Source organism: Oncorhynchus tshawytscha, linkage group LG19, assembly GCF_018296145.1.
Source record: "Oncorhynchus tshawytscha isolate Ot180627B linkage group LG19, Otsh_v2.0, whole genome shotgun sequence".
Lineage (NCBI taxonomy): Eukaryota > Metazoa > Chordata > Actinopteri > Salmoniformes > Salmonidae > Oncorhynchus > Oncorhynchus tshawytscha.
In genome coordinates, this window is record NC_056447.1 from 46,263,910 (window position 1) to 46,280,849 (window position 16,940).

The window sequence follows — 16,940 nt, forward strand, 5'->3', positions numbered from 1 at the left end:
GATGATGTATTAAACCACCCAGACACATCAAAAATGCTAGACAGGAAGGAAGCTGCTTAGGGATGTCACCATGAGGCCATTGGTGATTTTAAAACAGCTACAAAGTTCAATGGTTGTGATCGGAGAAAAGTGAGGATGGATCACCAACATTGTAGTAACTCAACAATAATGACCTAAATTACAGATAGAAAATAACAAAATTATACAGACTGAAAATATTGCAAAACATGCTTGTTTAATGCAACATGGGACTAAAGTAATACTGCAAAGAAATACACTTTTGCCTAAATGCAAAGCCTTGCTGTATGTTTGGGGCAAATCCAACACAACACATCACTGAGTAACTGCCTCCTCATTTTCAAGCATGGTGCTGACTGCATCATAGTGTGGTTATGCTTGACATCAGCAAAGACTGGGGAGATTTTCAGGAAAAACAATCAAAAATGTGACCAACTGGGGACAAGATCAAATACAATTTCTAGTGGGGTTAGCATTAGTGTTAGGGTTAGAATTAGGGTTAGGGTTAGAATTGGTGTTAGGGTTAGAATTAGTGTTAGAATTAGTGTTAGGGTTAGAATTAGTGTTAGAATTAGGGTTAGGGTTAGAATTAGTGTTAGAATTAGGGTTAGGGTTAGAATTAGTGTTAGAATTAGGGTTAGAATTAGTGTTAGGGTTAGAATTAGTGTTAGAATTAGGGTTAGAATTAGTGTTAGAATTAGGGTTAGGGTTAGGATTAGTGTTAGAATTAGGGTTAGAATTAGTGTTCGGGTTAGAATTAGGGTTAGGAGCTAGGGTTAGTTTTAGGGTTAGGTTATAAAGCTAGGGTTAGGTTTAGGGTTAGGGTTAAGGTTTTTGGGTTAGAGTTAAGTTTAGGGTACGGTTTAGGTTCAGGGTACGGTGAAAGGGTTGAGGGTTAGGAAAAATAGGTTTTTAAATGGGACTGAATTGTGTGTGTCCCTAAATTTAGTTGTACAAGACTGTGTGTGTGCTCCTGCTTGTGTTGTGTGCATGTTGTGTGTGTGTGTGTGTGTGTGTGTGTGTGTGTGTGTGTGTGTGTGTGTGTGTGTGTGTGTGTGTGTGTGTGTGTGTGTGTGTGTGTGCTCTCCAGCATGTGTTAGCATGTGCTTGTGTGTAGTGTATCATCATCTCACATCAATGAATTAAAGGAAGGGGTTTGGTCTGCAGATATATCACACAGGCCAGCCCCCAAAGTGACTCTTATCAACTGTGTGCAAGGATTCCTCAGTGTTGATCTCACCAACCCCCATTGTAACACCTCTGGGTAGCAAAGGTTATGTTGTCTTTCCAGGTCTGTACATCTCATATCTGATTGGAGGTTAACTTTACAGTAATGCTGTTGGTCAACAACTCAGATGTTGTAAAGGGGTCTCAGATTCATTGTATCTTTCTCTTTTTTTGTTCCTGAACTGCTTTGGTGAGATACTCTTTCTTTCTTTCTCCCTCTCCCATGAGCTATGGGCCATGGCTCAAGCCATGGTTTCTTTGGCTCTCTCCCACTCTGGTCATGCTTAGAATAATGCTTTGTAATGCTTGTTAATGCTTTGTAACTTCAGCTTTATGCCTTGTAAATGTAATCATTCAATTTACAAATTAATTAAATACACTTGTATTTATAATTCCATTCTCAGACATTTCTTGATTGCCTATTACTGTAACTGCACTACAGTCTCTTGCATAATGATAGATCATCTGGTGGAGTCAGATTCTTAATTTAATAGACTTTGTTAACATATTAATTGAATAGTCCTATTACGAGGCACATGTGAGGTGTATATAATATGCTTATATATCAAATATTACTCATTACAACATCACAATAGACACATGACAAAAGGTCATGGGCTAAAACAACAAATCGTTTTGAGGGATTATACAACAACTTTTTGCTAGTGATTAAACTGTGGTTCCCTTGACAACATGACAGGACTCTTCATGCGTTCCTAAGGTCCAGAGTTTCTCTGAGTTTTCCAGTGAGTGTGTAGTGTGTGGAGAAGTTTGAGTGGTCCCTGTGAGCCTCAGCGTCCAGCCACCACTGTCTCTGTGCCTACGCACCAGCATGCATCTTACCCAGGACCCGAAAGTTGAGATAGGATTGAGCGATCAGGGGATGGTCAACCCTGCCTTTGGGGTAAGTGCTGCATCACTCTCTCAAAACAACTGAAGAACTGCCAAATCACACTGCCTTAAGTATCACAGAATCTCAAATGTATGTGAATGCCTTCAGTTCAGTGTTCATTGGTTCCTTGAAATCTTTGGTTTCTTAAGCTGAATTTCATGATGTTGGGTCACAATTGAACACAATTTTAGTGGGATATGGGAACTTTTTCCCACTGCATTCATGCTGGTTTACTTCGGTGCAGGAGGAAAACAAAAGGCTGAGTTATTCATCTTAGAAACTAGAGCTGAATTTAAGCTACTGTGGAATGTAATTTTCCCAGAGCATACTGAACAGACTGGGTAGCTCAATGGAAGACATTGTTTGATACCACAGCTTGTAGCATAGATATGTTGTTATCAAATACAGTCATGCAATCCAAAACCAATATATATATATATATAGAAATGACAAGAAATTACATTAAAATGGTAATAACACAGTTCTAACCTATAAACTGTGTGTTTGACTCGTGAGGAATCATTTAAATATTCTCTACATACAATTGGCCTTTTTATTTATTTATATGCGTACGTTTTCTCTCCCACTGCAAAGCCTTAATGGTAATCAATGTCTAGAAAACGGACTCAGAAAAGCAGTTAGCCAGGATGAATTAAGATGACAATAAGGATGATTATAAGGTACACAAAAGGCCATCAGATAGCTATATTGAGTCGTTTCCTCTTACCGTCCAAAGCGAATGCATGCAGCCGGCTATACACTGGTATCCCCTGTGGACCGGTTCGTACATAAAAACTTCTCCATTCAGGCTACAAAGGTGTCGATGACAAAACATTTATTTTTACTGCTCTAATTATGTTGGTAACCAGTTTATAATAGCAGTAAGGCTATTGTGGTATATGGCCAATATTCCGAGGCTAAGGGCTGTGTCCAGGCACTCCACATTGCATTGTGCATAAGAACAGCCCCTTAGCCATGGTATATTGGCCATATACCACATCCCTCAGGCGTTATTGCTTAATTATAAGATTATAATAAGACATGATAAAGGGGTTGTACTGTGCGTACTTATGACACACAAGTCTTAAAATGTTTTGGCATCGCTTAATAAGGCATTATAGTTATGGAGCTAAAGTATATGTTGCTGAATTACAATTTGTATTTATTTCAGACTGAATGGAGCGCTTAGTGTACACAGCTGGATTGAGAATTTATTTATTTTCACCCCCCCAAGCATATTTCTCCTCAACCTAACAAGACAACTAAAATAACAGCTGCCTGCACAAAATCTAAATAGCAACAATTGGCTGAGCCAAAGCAAACGTTCATGATGAATGTATGCGTGGACTAAACTGCAGTGTTATACATCTTTCTTCATGTCCTGGTATTTTCCCAGCACATTGAGTTGGGAAAATGCCAAGAACAGGCAAATCCCACCGTTAATAACCCTAAGACCAGGTACCACACATTAACATTGTCAAATCAAATCAGCTAAATCAATCAAATGAATAGCACATTATTATACAATTATCTGAGTAAAAACAATAAAGAAATGTATACGTTGAATGTTTTTTAATTCCTACACTGTATCTCCACTGCAGTATTTCCAACAATGACTTTTACTCTTTGCTGTGAATAAATAACATTTGGTCAAATATTTTTTACCAGGATCAAAATCTCACAGAGTAAAAATGTCTCACAAGTGTAAAAGATAAATATTGAGACCATGACTAGAGTCCATGACTGTCTGGAGATAATGTTTAAATTAAGGTTTGGAATGTTTTTCCGACTTCATGACAACAAGTGGAAAGTGTATCTGAACCAACAGCTTGTGTGTCCGAGATAGATCCCAGCATTTAGAGCGAAATGGTCCAGGGGATAGACTCCAAGTCCCCAAGTTTTGAAAAAATAAATATGGTGTATTCAATATCAATTCAGCAACAGCATGATGCATTAAACATTAATATAACGGTTGCATTCCACATCTCTTCTGCACTAAATACTATGCTCAGAAATGGAAGTGATGTTGTCTACTTAAAAAAGAGAAATATCCATAATACACTATATATACAAAAGTATGTTCAAATTAGTGGATTTGGCTATTTCCGCCACACCCGTTGCTGACAGGTGTATAAAATTGAGCACACAGCCATGCAATCTCCAAAGACAGATAATGGCAGTAGAATGACCAGAGCTCAGTGACTTTCAACGTGGCACCGTCATAGGATGCCACCTTTCCAACAAGGAAGTTCGTCAAATTTCTTCCCTGCCAGAACTGCCCCGGTCAGCTGTAAGTGTTGTTATGTAAACTGGAAGAGTCTAGGAGCAACAAAGGCTCAGCCCCGAAGTGGTAGGCCACACAAGCTCACAGAACCGGACCACCGAGTGCTGAAGCGCATAGCGTGTAAAAATCATCTGCCCTCAGTTGCAACACTCACTACTGAGTTCCAAACTGCCTCTGGTAGTAATGTCAGATATCGGGAGCTTCATGAAATGGTTGTCCATGGCCGAGCAGCTGCACACAAGCCTAAGATCACTATGCGCAATGGCAAGCGTTGGCTCGAGTGGTGTAAAGCTCACCGCCATTGGACTCTGGAGCAGTGGAAATGCGTTCTCTGGAGTAATTAATCACTCTTCACCATCTGGCAGTCCAACAGAGAAATCTGTATTTGGAGGAAGCACGGGAATGCTACCTGCCCCAATGCATAGTGCCAACAGTAAACTTTGGTGGATGAGGAATAATGGTCTGGGGCTGTTATTCATGGTTCGGGATAGGCCCCTTAGTTCCAGTGAAGGGAAATCTTAACACTACAGTATACAATGACATTCTAGATGATTCTGTGCTTCCAACTTTGTGGAAACAGTTTGGGGAAGGCCATTTCCTTTTTCAGCATGACAATGCCAATGGTGCCAATGGTACATAAAGTGAGGTTCATACAGAAATTATTTGTTGAGATCGGTTTGGAAGAAATTGATTGGCCTGCACAGAGCCCTGACCCCATCAAACACCTGTGAGCCTGGCCTAATCGGCCAACATCATTGCCCGACCTCGCTAATGCTCTTGTGGCTGAATGGAATTAAGTCCCCGCGGTAATGTTCCAGCATCTAGTGGAAAGCTTTTCCAGAAGAGTGAAGGCTGTTATAGCAGCAAAGGGGGGATCAACTTCATATTAATGCCCATGATTTTGGAATGAGATGTGCAACGAGCAGGTCTCCACATACTTTTGGTCATGTAGTGTAATTTGCCCATATATGGTTGTTGAGGTTGTTGAAAATCCACAGTTGGTTGTGTTAGTAAGGTGGCAAATTAGTAACTGATTGCCAAGACTCTGGACTCTTATACTTCTAAAATGGAATGAGGGAAGTGAAGGAAGTTCTAGTGGGAAGGCACATGGTTATGATTCGAGATTAGAGGGTCATTATGGTCATGTCACGCTGTACAGTAGGCTACACACCCACGTGCAGTGAAAAACTCCCTTCTACCAAGCTATTAGAACATTTCTATCAATGTCTATGGCAGGGATGGGCAACTCCAATCCTCGTTGGCCTGATTGGAGTCACACTTTTTCCCCAGCCCCATCTAGCAGACCTGACTCCAATAATCATCTAATCAAGATCTTCAGTTTGAAATGCAATTAGTTTAATCAGCTGTATTTGTGAGTGATGGGGAAAAAGTGTGACACCACTCCGGCCCCTGAGGACTGGTGTTGCCCATCCCTGGTTTTGGGATGGCCACATGGTTCTGAAAGAGCTGCAAAATCTGGACCCCTACAAATCAGCCGGGCTAGACAATCTGGACCCTTTCTTTCTAAAATTATCTGCCGAAATTGTTGCCACCCATATTACTAGCCTGTTCAACCTCTCTTTCGTGTCGTCTGAGATTCCCAAAGATTGGAAAGCAGCTGCGGTCATCCCCCTCTTCAAAGGGGGACACTCTTGACCCAAACTGCTACAGACCTATATCTATCCTACCCTGCCTTTCTAAGGTCTTCGAAAGCCAAGTCAACAAACAGATTACCGACCATTTCGAATCTCACCATACCTTCTCTGCTATGCAATCTGGTTTCAGAGCTGGTCATGGGTGCACCTCAGCCACGCTCAAGGTCCTAAACGATATCTTAACCGCCATCGATAAGAAACATTACTGTGCAGCCGTATTCATTGATCTGGCCAAGGCTTTCGACTCTGTCAATCACCACATCCTCATCGGCAGACTCGACAGCCTTGGCTTCTCAAATGATTGCCTCGCCTGGTTCACCAACTACTTCTCTGATAGAGTTCAGTGTGTCAAATCGGAGGGTCTGCTGTCCGGACCTCTGGCAGTCTCAATGGGGGTGCCACAGGGTTCAATTCTTGGACCGACTCTCTTCTCTGTATACATCAATGAGATCGCTCTTGCTGCTGGTGAGTCTCTGATCCACCTCTATGCAGACGACACCATTCTGTATATTTCCGGCCCTTCTTTGGACACTGTGTTAACAACTCTCCAGGCAAGCTTCAATGCCATACAACTGTCCTTCCGTGGCCTCCAATTGCTCTTAAATACAAGTAAAACTAAATGCATGCTCTTCAACCGATCGCTACCTGCCCCTACCCGCCTGTCCAACATCACTACTCTGGACGGCTCTGACTTAGAATACGTGGACAACTACAAATACTTAGGTGTCTGGTTAGACTGTAAACTCTCCTTCCAGACCCATATCAAACATCTCCAATCCAAAGTTAAATCTAGAATTGGCTTCCTATTTCGCAACAAAGCATCCTTCACTCATGCTGCCAAACATACCCTTGTAAAACTGACCATCCTACCAATCCTCGACTTTGGCGATGTCATTTACAAAATAACCTCCAATACCCTACTCAACAAATTGGATGCAGTCTATCACAGTGCAATCCGTTTTGTCACCAAAGCCCCCTATACTACCCACCATTGCGACCTGTACGCTCTCGTTGGCTGGCCCTCGCTTCATACTCGTCGCCAAACCCACTGGCTCCATGTCATCTACAAGACCCTGCTAGGTAAAGTCCCCCCTTATCTCAGCTCGCTGGTCACCATAGCATCTCCCACCTGTAGCACATGCTCCAGCAGGTATATCTCTCTAGTCACCCCCAAAACCAATTATTTCTTTGGCCGCCTCTCCTTCCAGTTCTCTGCTGCCAATGACTGGAACGAACTACAAAAATCTCTGAAACTGGAAACACTTATCTCCCTCACTAGCTTTAAGCACCAACTGTCAGAGCAGCTCACAGATTACTGCACCTGTACATAGCCCACCTATAATCTAGCCCAAACAACTACCTCTTTCCCAACTGTATTTAATTTATTTATTTATTTTGCTCCTTTGCACCCCATTATTTTTATTTCTACTTTGCACATTCTTCCATTGCAAAACTACCATTCCAGTGTTTTACTTGCTATATTGTATTTACTTTGCCACCATGGCCTTTTTTGCCTTTACCTCCCTTCTCACCTCATTTGCTCACATTGTATATAGACTTGTTTATACTGTATTATTGACTGTATGTTTGTTTTACTCCATGTGTAACTCTGTGTCGTTGTATCTGTCGAACTGCTTTGCTTTATCTTGGCCAGGTCGCAATTGTAAATGAGAACTTGTTCTCAACTTGCCTACCTGGTTAAATAAAGGTAAAATAAAATAAATAAAAATAAATGGTGGAGGTGGAGGGGAAATCCATTAGGTGGCAGCAAAAGATTAGCAGATCGTAGCCTGAGCATCCCACTGAAACCAGCTGTTGGATAAGTCTACCTTTTGTGGCTCAAACAAGCAAAGACACATGGAGTGGTTCTGAGAAATCCTGTTGAATTCTTTGACTGTGTTCATGTGATGAGGCATCGGAGGTACTGTTCTCAGATTAAAGGCTTTCAGAGTGATTTTAAGGCTTTTCTTGTGACAGTTGTAAGATTTCTGTACCTGTTCAACACATTGCTATCCATTTCTGCTTGAACCTTTTTCCCCAATACAGCACCTGCTTCCTCTCCACCTCTTGCCAGTGAAAACATATTCATACCACACATTTGATACGTATCATTTACCTTACCTCAATGAGAGATTAGGCATCATGATGAAGGTAGCTATGTTAGCAAAATTACAAAAGAAAATGTAACAGCTGTTTGTAGATACAGGTGTTTGTAGACACAAATAAGGTGTATGACTGAACATAAGTGTTGTCATGTGCGTGTCTCTAGAATGCAAGGAATATCTATACCTGCTACTGTATAATTGGTCAAATCAACTTCTTGCCCGATTAAACATTGCTAACATTACTTGAGCTCATCCAACAAAGACTGAGCTTTTTAAACAATTTAATCCATAGTGAATTAGTTAAAACATTGCGGAAGAACACACAGAGCACAGGGAAGGTAATACATCTTGTGGGATACGTGTTAACATGTACCTGACTTCTTTATCTTTAGGACACTGACTGGTTTTAAGTAGCGTCGGTGGTCTATATGGCCTTGTTTACCGTCAGAATGGATTACTAGCTGCCCACACCGGTGCCATTTTCGCCAATCACATGCTCCCATCAGACTCCGTATAGATTTCCCTTTCACGGTCGCAGGGTGCATGGGACAGAAGATGGACTCCATAGCTCAGGCCATAATAGTGACATGGATATGGATTCCTACGGGTCATTTCAATGATTGAACAAGCACTGGGGCCATTACACAGTAGCACTAGCACATATTAGACATACCCTTTTTCTTTGTGGTAAAATACAAATATTTTGGGATGGTAGGAATACCACTTAGACTTCCTTCACAGGCAGATGTTTCTTGTTTTCTCTTTTAGTCTTTGGCATACTGTTCTTTTAGAATGAATTTGACATCAGAGAGGAATGTTAAAGGGAGGTCACACAATCCTGTGTGGTTGTCGTAGGACTGTTTCTGTTTTTCTCAGAAAACCACTAAAAACTGTATCTTGAGATATATGTTTTACTTTAAAAATTATTCTTAGTCTTTGAAGAGTACTATACTTTTCTGGTTAACTTTTCTTCTCCAGGAAATGGTATATGTAAGATTATAAACTGGGTGCTTCGAGCTCTGAATGCTGATTGGCTGACAGCCGTGGTACAGTATACCAGGTATACCACGGGTATGACAAAACATTTATTTTTACTGCTCTAATTACATCGGTAACCAGTTTATAATAGCAATAAGGCACCAAGGGGGTTTGTGATATATGGCCAATATACCACGGCTAAGGGCTGGGTCCATGCACTCCGCGTTGCGTTGTGCGTAAGAACACCCTTAGCCGTGGTATATAGGCCATATACAACACCTCCTCTGGCCTTATTGCTGAAGTATACTGTACTGTATGGCGTCATGGAAGTGAATGGTCAGTGAACTAATTCATCAAGAATTGTACATTTTTAGATTGTTTTGGGAATTTCTTATGATAATAATAATAATTTACTTTGATGTCTATTTTTCTAGCTTTACGGGTAGCCTCAGAGGGTTATTTGTAGGTCACAAAATGTATGTCAAAGCATGTAAGCTTATGTAAGTATGTACAGTATTGTATTGATTCTTGAAGAATATAACTTATAAATACAAAAATATAAGCGCGTTTTACTCCAATATTTGTAAATATAAACAAACACCATATAGCCTCAAAACGTAGTTAAAACTATAATTTTGATATCATGGATGGTCAGTCCTTACACCCATAGCTGTGTCTATGAATTTGAGAGTGGTATCATTTCTCCAGCCCCACCCCTCAGCTTTTTACCCAAATAGTGGTGGGAGACAGTTTGTTATTGTTTCAACTGTAGATTGTCAATTTTAGGCTCTGAACTATATGGAACAACGAACAAAACCGCAAATTTCAACTTCCCCTCTAAAGACAGTTTTCCTCAACAGGGCCCAGACAGTGGTCAGTCAGAGAGGATTGACATGGATGGGGCTCACACGGAGGGTCTGGAAGAAGGTCAGGAGGACCAGAACAAAGGCCTGGACCTGGTCTACTCCATCAATGATAGGCCACCATGGTATCTCTGCATCCTGCTGGGCTTCCAGGTAAGGGAACAACACAGTGCAGGTTGTACCCTGTGTTAACCACCAGGGTTGGGCTCAATTTCATTTGAATTTAGTTAATTCAGGAAGTGAACTGAAATCCCCCTTCCAATTGAAAATTAAGAAGCTTAGAGGAAAATTGGAATTGGAATGTCAATTTATTTCCTGAATTGACTGAATTGAAATGTGATGGACCCAAAACCTGCTGTGAACCAGACATCTTCTTTATTGAAGAAACATGGACTTACTACGACTGTAATATGTGATTGTCTCACCTAGCTACCTTAAGATGAATACACTGTAAATTGCTCTGGATAAGATTGTCTGCTAAATGACTAAAATGTAAATGTACATCCTTTACCTACTCCCTCTTCCCCTGTATATATATATATATATCTTAGTCTACAGTTAAGTCTCCCTCTTCCCCTGTATATATATATATATATCTTAGTCTACAGTTAAGTCTCCCTCTTCCCCTGTATATATATATATATATCTCTTAGTCTACAGTTAAGTCTCCCTCTTCCCCTGTATATATATATATCTTAGTCTACAGTTAAGTCTCCTCTTCCCCTGTATATATATATATATCTCTTAGTCTACAGTTAAGTCTCCCTCTTCCCTGTATATATATATATATCTCTTAGTCTACAGTTAAGTCTCCCTCTTCCCCTGTATATATATATATATCTCTTAGTCTACAGTTAAGTCTACAGTTAAGTCTCCCTCTTCCCCTGTATATATATATATATATCTTAGTCTACAGTTAAGTCTCCCTCTTCCCCTGTATATATATATATATATCTCTTAGTCTACAGTTAAGTCTCCCTCTTCCCCTGTATATATATATATATATCTTAGTCTACAGTTAAGTCTCCCTCTTCCCCTGTATATATATATATATCTCTTAGTCTACAGTTAAGTCTCCCTCTTCCCCTGTATATATATATATATCTCTTAGTCTACAGTTAAGTCTCCCTCTTCCCCTGTATATATATATATATATCTTAGTCTACAGTTAAGTCTCCCTCTTCCCCTGTATATATATATATATCTCTTAGTCTACAGTTAAGTCTCCCTCTTCCCCTGTATATATATATATATCTTAGTCTACAGTTAAGTCTCCCTCTTCCCTGTATATATATATATATCTCTTAGTCTCAGTTAAGTATATATATATATATCTCTTAGTCTACAGTTAAGTCTCCCTCTTCCCCTGTATATATATATATATCTCCTACAGTTAATATATATATATATCTCTTAGTCTACAGTTAAGTCTCCCTCTTCCCCTGTATATATATATATATATCTTAGTCTACAGTTAAGTCTCCCTCTTCCCCTGTATATATATATATATATCTTAGTCTACAGTTAAGTCTCCCTCTTCCCCTGTATATATATATATATATCTTAGTCTAGTCTACATATATCTTAGTCTACAGTTAAGTCTCCCTCTTCCCCTGTATATATATATATATCTTAGTCTACAGTTAAGTCTCCCTCTTCCCCTGTATATATATATATATCTTAGTCTACAGTTAAGTCTCCCTCTTCCCCTGTATATATATATATATATCTTAGTCTACAGTTAAGTCTCCCTCTTCCCCTGTATATATATATATATATCTTAGTCTACAGTTAAGTCTCTTCCCTGTATATATATATATATATCTTAGTCTACAGTTAAGTCTCCCTCTTCCCTGTATATATATATATATATCTTAGTCTACAGTTAAGTCTCCCTCTTCCCTGTATATATATATATATCTCTTAGTCTACAGTTAAGTCTCCCTCTTCCCCTATATATATATATATATCTCTTAGTCTACAGTTAAGTCTCCCTCTTCCCCTGTATATATATATATATCTCTTAGTCTACAGTTAAGTCTCCCTCTTCCCCTGTATATATATATATCTCTTAGTCTACAGTTAAGTCTCCCTCTTCCCCTGTATATATATATATATCTCTTAGTCTACAGTTAAGTCTCCCTCTTCCCCTGTATATATATATATATATCTTAGTCTACAGTTAAGTCTCCCTCTTATAACCATTTCCCATCTACCATTTCTTGGAAATAGTTCTGCATGCTGGTTCCTAGCAGTCATATACTGTAAGTCCCCATCTCATGCCACTCCTACTCTGCCTTTCCTTACTCACTTTGAAGTCACCCCATATTTGATGTCACCATTCCTCAAAGGTAAAAAACATAATGGACAGGAAACAGCCCATATCTTAATAAGTACCACCAGTCAGAATGGTTTGAGCTGAAAAAAAAAAAAAGTTATACTTTTGACTCATCTGTCCATAGAACATTCTTCCAAGAGTCTTGATGATCATCCAGGTGCTTCCCGGCGTTTTTTTGCAATCTTGAGTCAACTTTTTGGACGAGATGGGTCCCATTATGTCTGGCGAAAACTAAACACTGCATTCCAAAGTAAAAACCTCATACCAACGGTCAAGCATGGTGGTGGTAGTGTGATGGTTTGGGGATGTTTTGCTGCCTCAGGACCTGGATGACTTGCCTTAACAGAAGAACCATAAATTCTGCTCTGTATCATTGAATTCTAGAGGAGAATGTCAGGCCATCCGTTTGTGAGCTGAAGCTGAAGCTGAAGCGCAGCTGGATAATGCAGCAAAACAATGATTAAAACCACACAATCAAGTCTACATGAAAATGGTTAAAAAGCAACACATTTGAAGTTTTGGAATGATCTAGTCATAGTTCAGACCTAATCCCAATTGAGATGTTGTGGCAGGACTTAAAACAAGCAGTTCATATTTGACAACCCACAAATGTTGCTGAGTTAAAGCAGTTCTACATGCAAGAGTGGGCCAGAATTCCTCCACAGCGATGTGAGAGACTGATCAACAGGAAGCATTTGGTTGCAGTCATTGCAGCTAAAGGTGGCACAACCGGTTATTGAGCATATGGGGGAAATACATTTTTCACCCAGGGGAATTGAGTGTTCCATAACTTTGTTGATTACATTTAAAAAATATATTAATTTCTTGTTGTTGTTATTTGTAAACGCAGGTTCCTTTGATCTAATATTAGGTTTTGGTTGAAGATCTGACAACATTTAGTATCATAAAAATATGCAAAAACAGAGAAAATCAGAATGAGGCAAATACTTTTTCACAGCACTGTATCTATGAAAAGCTAAGACTCTCACGAACACGCACGTGTAACATGTTTGTCTCTATGACGCTCACAAGTTACACAACAGTCGTTAGAAGGTAAGAGGTTCTTCTACACAGAAGATCATAGGAAATCCCAGGACATTGTGTCTATAATACTGTAATAAGCTCACATAGTTGCTGTCAAAAACTCCAAACTTCACACAGTTGTCACTGGATATGAGGGGGCCACTATTTCCTTCAATTCTACACATTTTGCCATAGGGGGTAGAGGCAAATGTTTACGGTTGTTAATATGACAACTGATGATCAATGGGCCCACCCCAGTCGGTAATTTGGTTCTGCTTACTACAATTTCAGATAGCTGGCCTCTATCTAAAATAATTTAGCTGACATGGGCCTATTGAGTGACTGCTAATGCACAACCAAATTTCGAAATTGCACCTTGTGTATTCTATTATTTTAACTCTGAGCAATAAGTTTAGACCGACTGAGTCCCCCCCACAAAAAACATTGGTTTGCAGGCCTACAAAAGAGGTGCCGCCAGTCACCCATCCCAGACTGACAGCATTCATATAAAATCATTGTCTTATCAGGTTTTTGCTTTTGACAACCCTATTAGTTAAATTGACATTTGTCAATACCACTCATTAATGCAACTGTTTGGATCAAATTGTTCTGTGTTCTACCTGTAGCTCTGGTTGTCCTGAAAATAAAATGGTAAAATACTTCATTGTGAGGCTAAATATAAATATTACTCGATAAATGAAAAGCAGATTTTTGCTTGGGTCTCGGGACTGATAGGGTTTCCCATAATGAGGAGGTTGGACAGACCCTTTAACATGAAGTTCTGGTGTATAGCATCGACCAGCACTTTCTGGAAGACCTGAGCAGACATCAAGGATGCATAAGCTCAAAGGCTCACCATAAGGTCAGGATATATAGTATATAGTGCCCTCGGAAAGTAATCAGACCCCTTGACTTTATCATATTTTGTTACCTTACATTAAATCCTCAGCAATCTACACACAATATCCCATAATGACAAAGTGAGAACAGGATTTTAGATTATTTTTTCTAATTTATTAAAAATAAAAACAGATACCTTATTTACATAAGTATTCAGACCCTTTGCTATGAGACTCAAAATTGAGCTCAGGTGCATCCTGTTTCCATTGATCATCCTTGAGATGTTTCTACAACTTAATTGGAGTCCACCTGTGGTAAATTCAACTGATAGGACATGATTTAGAAAGGCACAAACCTGTCTAGGTAGCCTAGTGTAGTGGTTAGAGCGTTGGGCCAGTAACCAAAAGATCAAATCCCCAAGCTGATAAGGTATATAAGGTCCCACAGTTGACAAGGCATGTCAGAGCAAAAACCCAAGTCATGAGGTTGAAGGAATTGTCCTTAGAGCTCCGAGACAGGATTGTGTTGAGGCACAGATCTGGGGAAGGGTACCAAAACATTTCTGCAGCATTGAAAGTCCCTAAGAACACAGTGGCCTCCATCATTCTTAAATGAAAGAAGTTTGGAAACACCAAGACTCTTCCTAGAGCTGGCCGCCCGGCCAAACTGAGCAATCGGGGGAGAAGGGCCTTGGTCAGGGAGGTGACCAAGAACCCGATGGTCACACTGACAGAGCTCTAGAGTTTCTCTGTGGAGATGGGAGAAGGAAGGACAACCATCTCTGCAATACTCCCCCAATCAGGCCTTTATGGTAGAGTAGCCAGACTGATGCCATCGGCAGGGACTGGAAGACTAGTCAGGATCAAGGCAAAGATGAACGGAGCAAAGTACAGAAAAATCCTTGATGAAAACCTGCTCCAGAGCACTCAGGACCTCTCAGACTGGGGCGAAGGTTCACCTTACAACAGGACAACGGCCCTAAGCACAAAGCCAAGACAACGCAGGAGTGGCTTTGGGACAAGTCTCTGAATGTCCTTGAGTGGCCCACCCAGAGCCCAGACTTGAACACGTTCGAACATCTCTGGAGAGACCTGAAAATATCTGTGCAGCAACGCTCCCCATCCAAGCTGATAGAGCTTGAGAGGATCTGCAGAGAAGAATGGGAGAAGCTCCTCAAATACAGGTGTGCCAAGCTTATAGCGGCATACCCAAGAAGGCTCAATGCTGTAATCACTGCCGAAAGTGCTTCAACAAAGTACTGAGTTAAGGGTCTCAATACTTATTTAAATGTAATATTTAAAAAAAATTTTTTTTTTTTTGCTTTGTCAATATGGGGTATTGTGTGTAGATTGATGAGTAAAAAAAACAATTAAATAAATTATAGGATAAAGCTGTAATGTAATAACATGTGGAAAAAGTCAAGGGGTCTGAATACTTTCTGAAGGCACCTGTGAACAAGGCCTTCAGAGATTAGTCAAAAGATAGACACAAACATAAAGGAGGAAGTGGATCTCGCAAACCATGAGGGTCCTAGGATGTCTAAAATGGCACCCTATTCCCTATGTAGTGCACTACATTTGACCAGGACCCATAGGGCCTGAAATGGCACCCTATTTCCTATGTAGTGTACTAATTTTAACCAGGACCCATAAAGCCCAATTGGCACCCTATTCCTTTTTTAGTACACTACTTGTGACGAGTCCCTATAGGGCTCTGGTCAAAAGCTGTGCACTATGTAGGGAATACGGTTTGATTTCCCACGTATACTTTCCCACGTATACACGTATATTTTCTCATTTTGGATGGCAGGGTAGCCTAGTGATTAGAATGTTGGACTAGTAACCAAAAGGTTGCAAGTTCAAATCCCCGAGCTGACAAGGTACAAACCTGTCATTCTGCCCTTGAACAGGCAGTTAACCCACTGTTCCTAGGCTGTCATTGAAAATAAGAATTTGTTCTTAACTGACTTGCCTAGTTAAATAAAGGTAAAATTAAAAAATACATTTTGACGCCAAAGAGCTCTAATTTCATGTTATCTGACCAAAGCACCGGTTCCAATCTAAGTGCCAATGTCGTTTAGTGAAGTCCAGGTGTTTACATTTGTTGGACAGCATGAAAATAGATCTCTTTGGCTACGCACACCAGCGGCAGGTTTGGCATCAAAATGAGAATGCATGAGCAGAAAATTACCCCGAACCTACTGTAAAATATGGTGGTGGATATTTGATGTTATGGGGCTATTTTGCTTCCACTAGTCCTCGGGCCCTTATTAAGGTCAACCGCATCATGAACTTTATCCAGTACCAGGACATTTGAACCAAAAACCTGGTTGCCTCAGCCAGGAGGCTGAAACTTGACAGTAAGTGAACAGTATCATCCAGCAAGACAATAACACCAAACACACATCAAAATCCACAAAGAAATGATTAATTGACAACAAAATTATAATTTTTCAATGTTCATCTCAATTTTCGGGCTTAAAACCCATTGAATTGAAGAGTACAGTCCATAAGCGCAGACAAACGATTTCAAGGATCTGGAAGGATTCTGTATGGAGGAATGATCTAAGATCCCTTTCAATGTGTTCTCCAACTCATTTTAGAAAAAGTTGTCACGACTTCTGCCGAAGTCGTTGCCTCTCCTTGTTCGGGCGGTGCTCTGCGTTCGACGTCACCGGTCTTCTAGCCATCATTGATCCTTTTTTCATTTTCCATTGG

General features: G+C 40.2%; 1 protein-coding gene across 1 annotated transcript in view; it reads left to right on the top strand.

Moving 5' to 3' along the window:
- The first annotated feature begins 1,972 nt into the window (after positions 1 to 1,972).
- si:dkey-106n21.1 (solute carrier family 23 member 2) overlaps positions 1,973 to 16,940 on the top strand; it is a 78,145-nt gene continuing 63,177 nt past the window's right edge. Inside the window, exons 1-2 of the mRNA XM_024380353.1 lie at positions 1,973 to 2,149; positions 10,020 to 10,175. Of these exons, the coding sequence (XP_024236121.1) occupies positions 2,078 to 2,149; positions 10,020 to 10,175 (228 nt within the window). The 5' untranslated portion in view covers positions 1,973 to 2,077. The remainder of the gene's footprint in view (positions 2,150 to 10,019; positions 10,176 to 16,940) is intronic.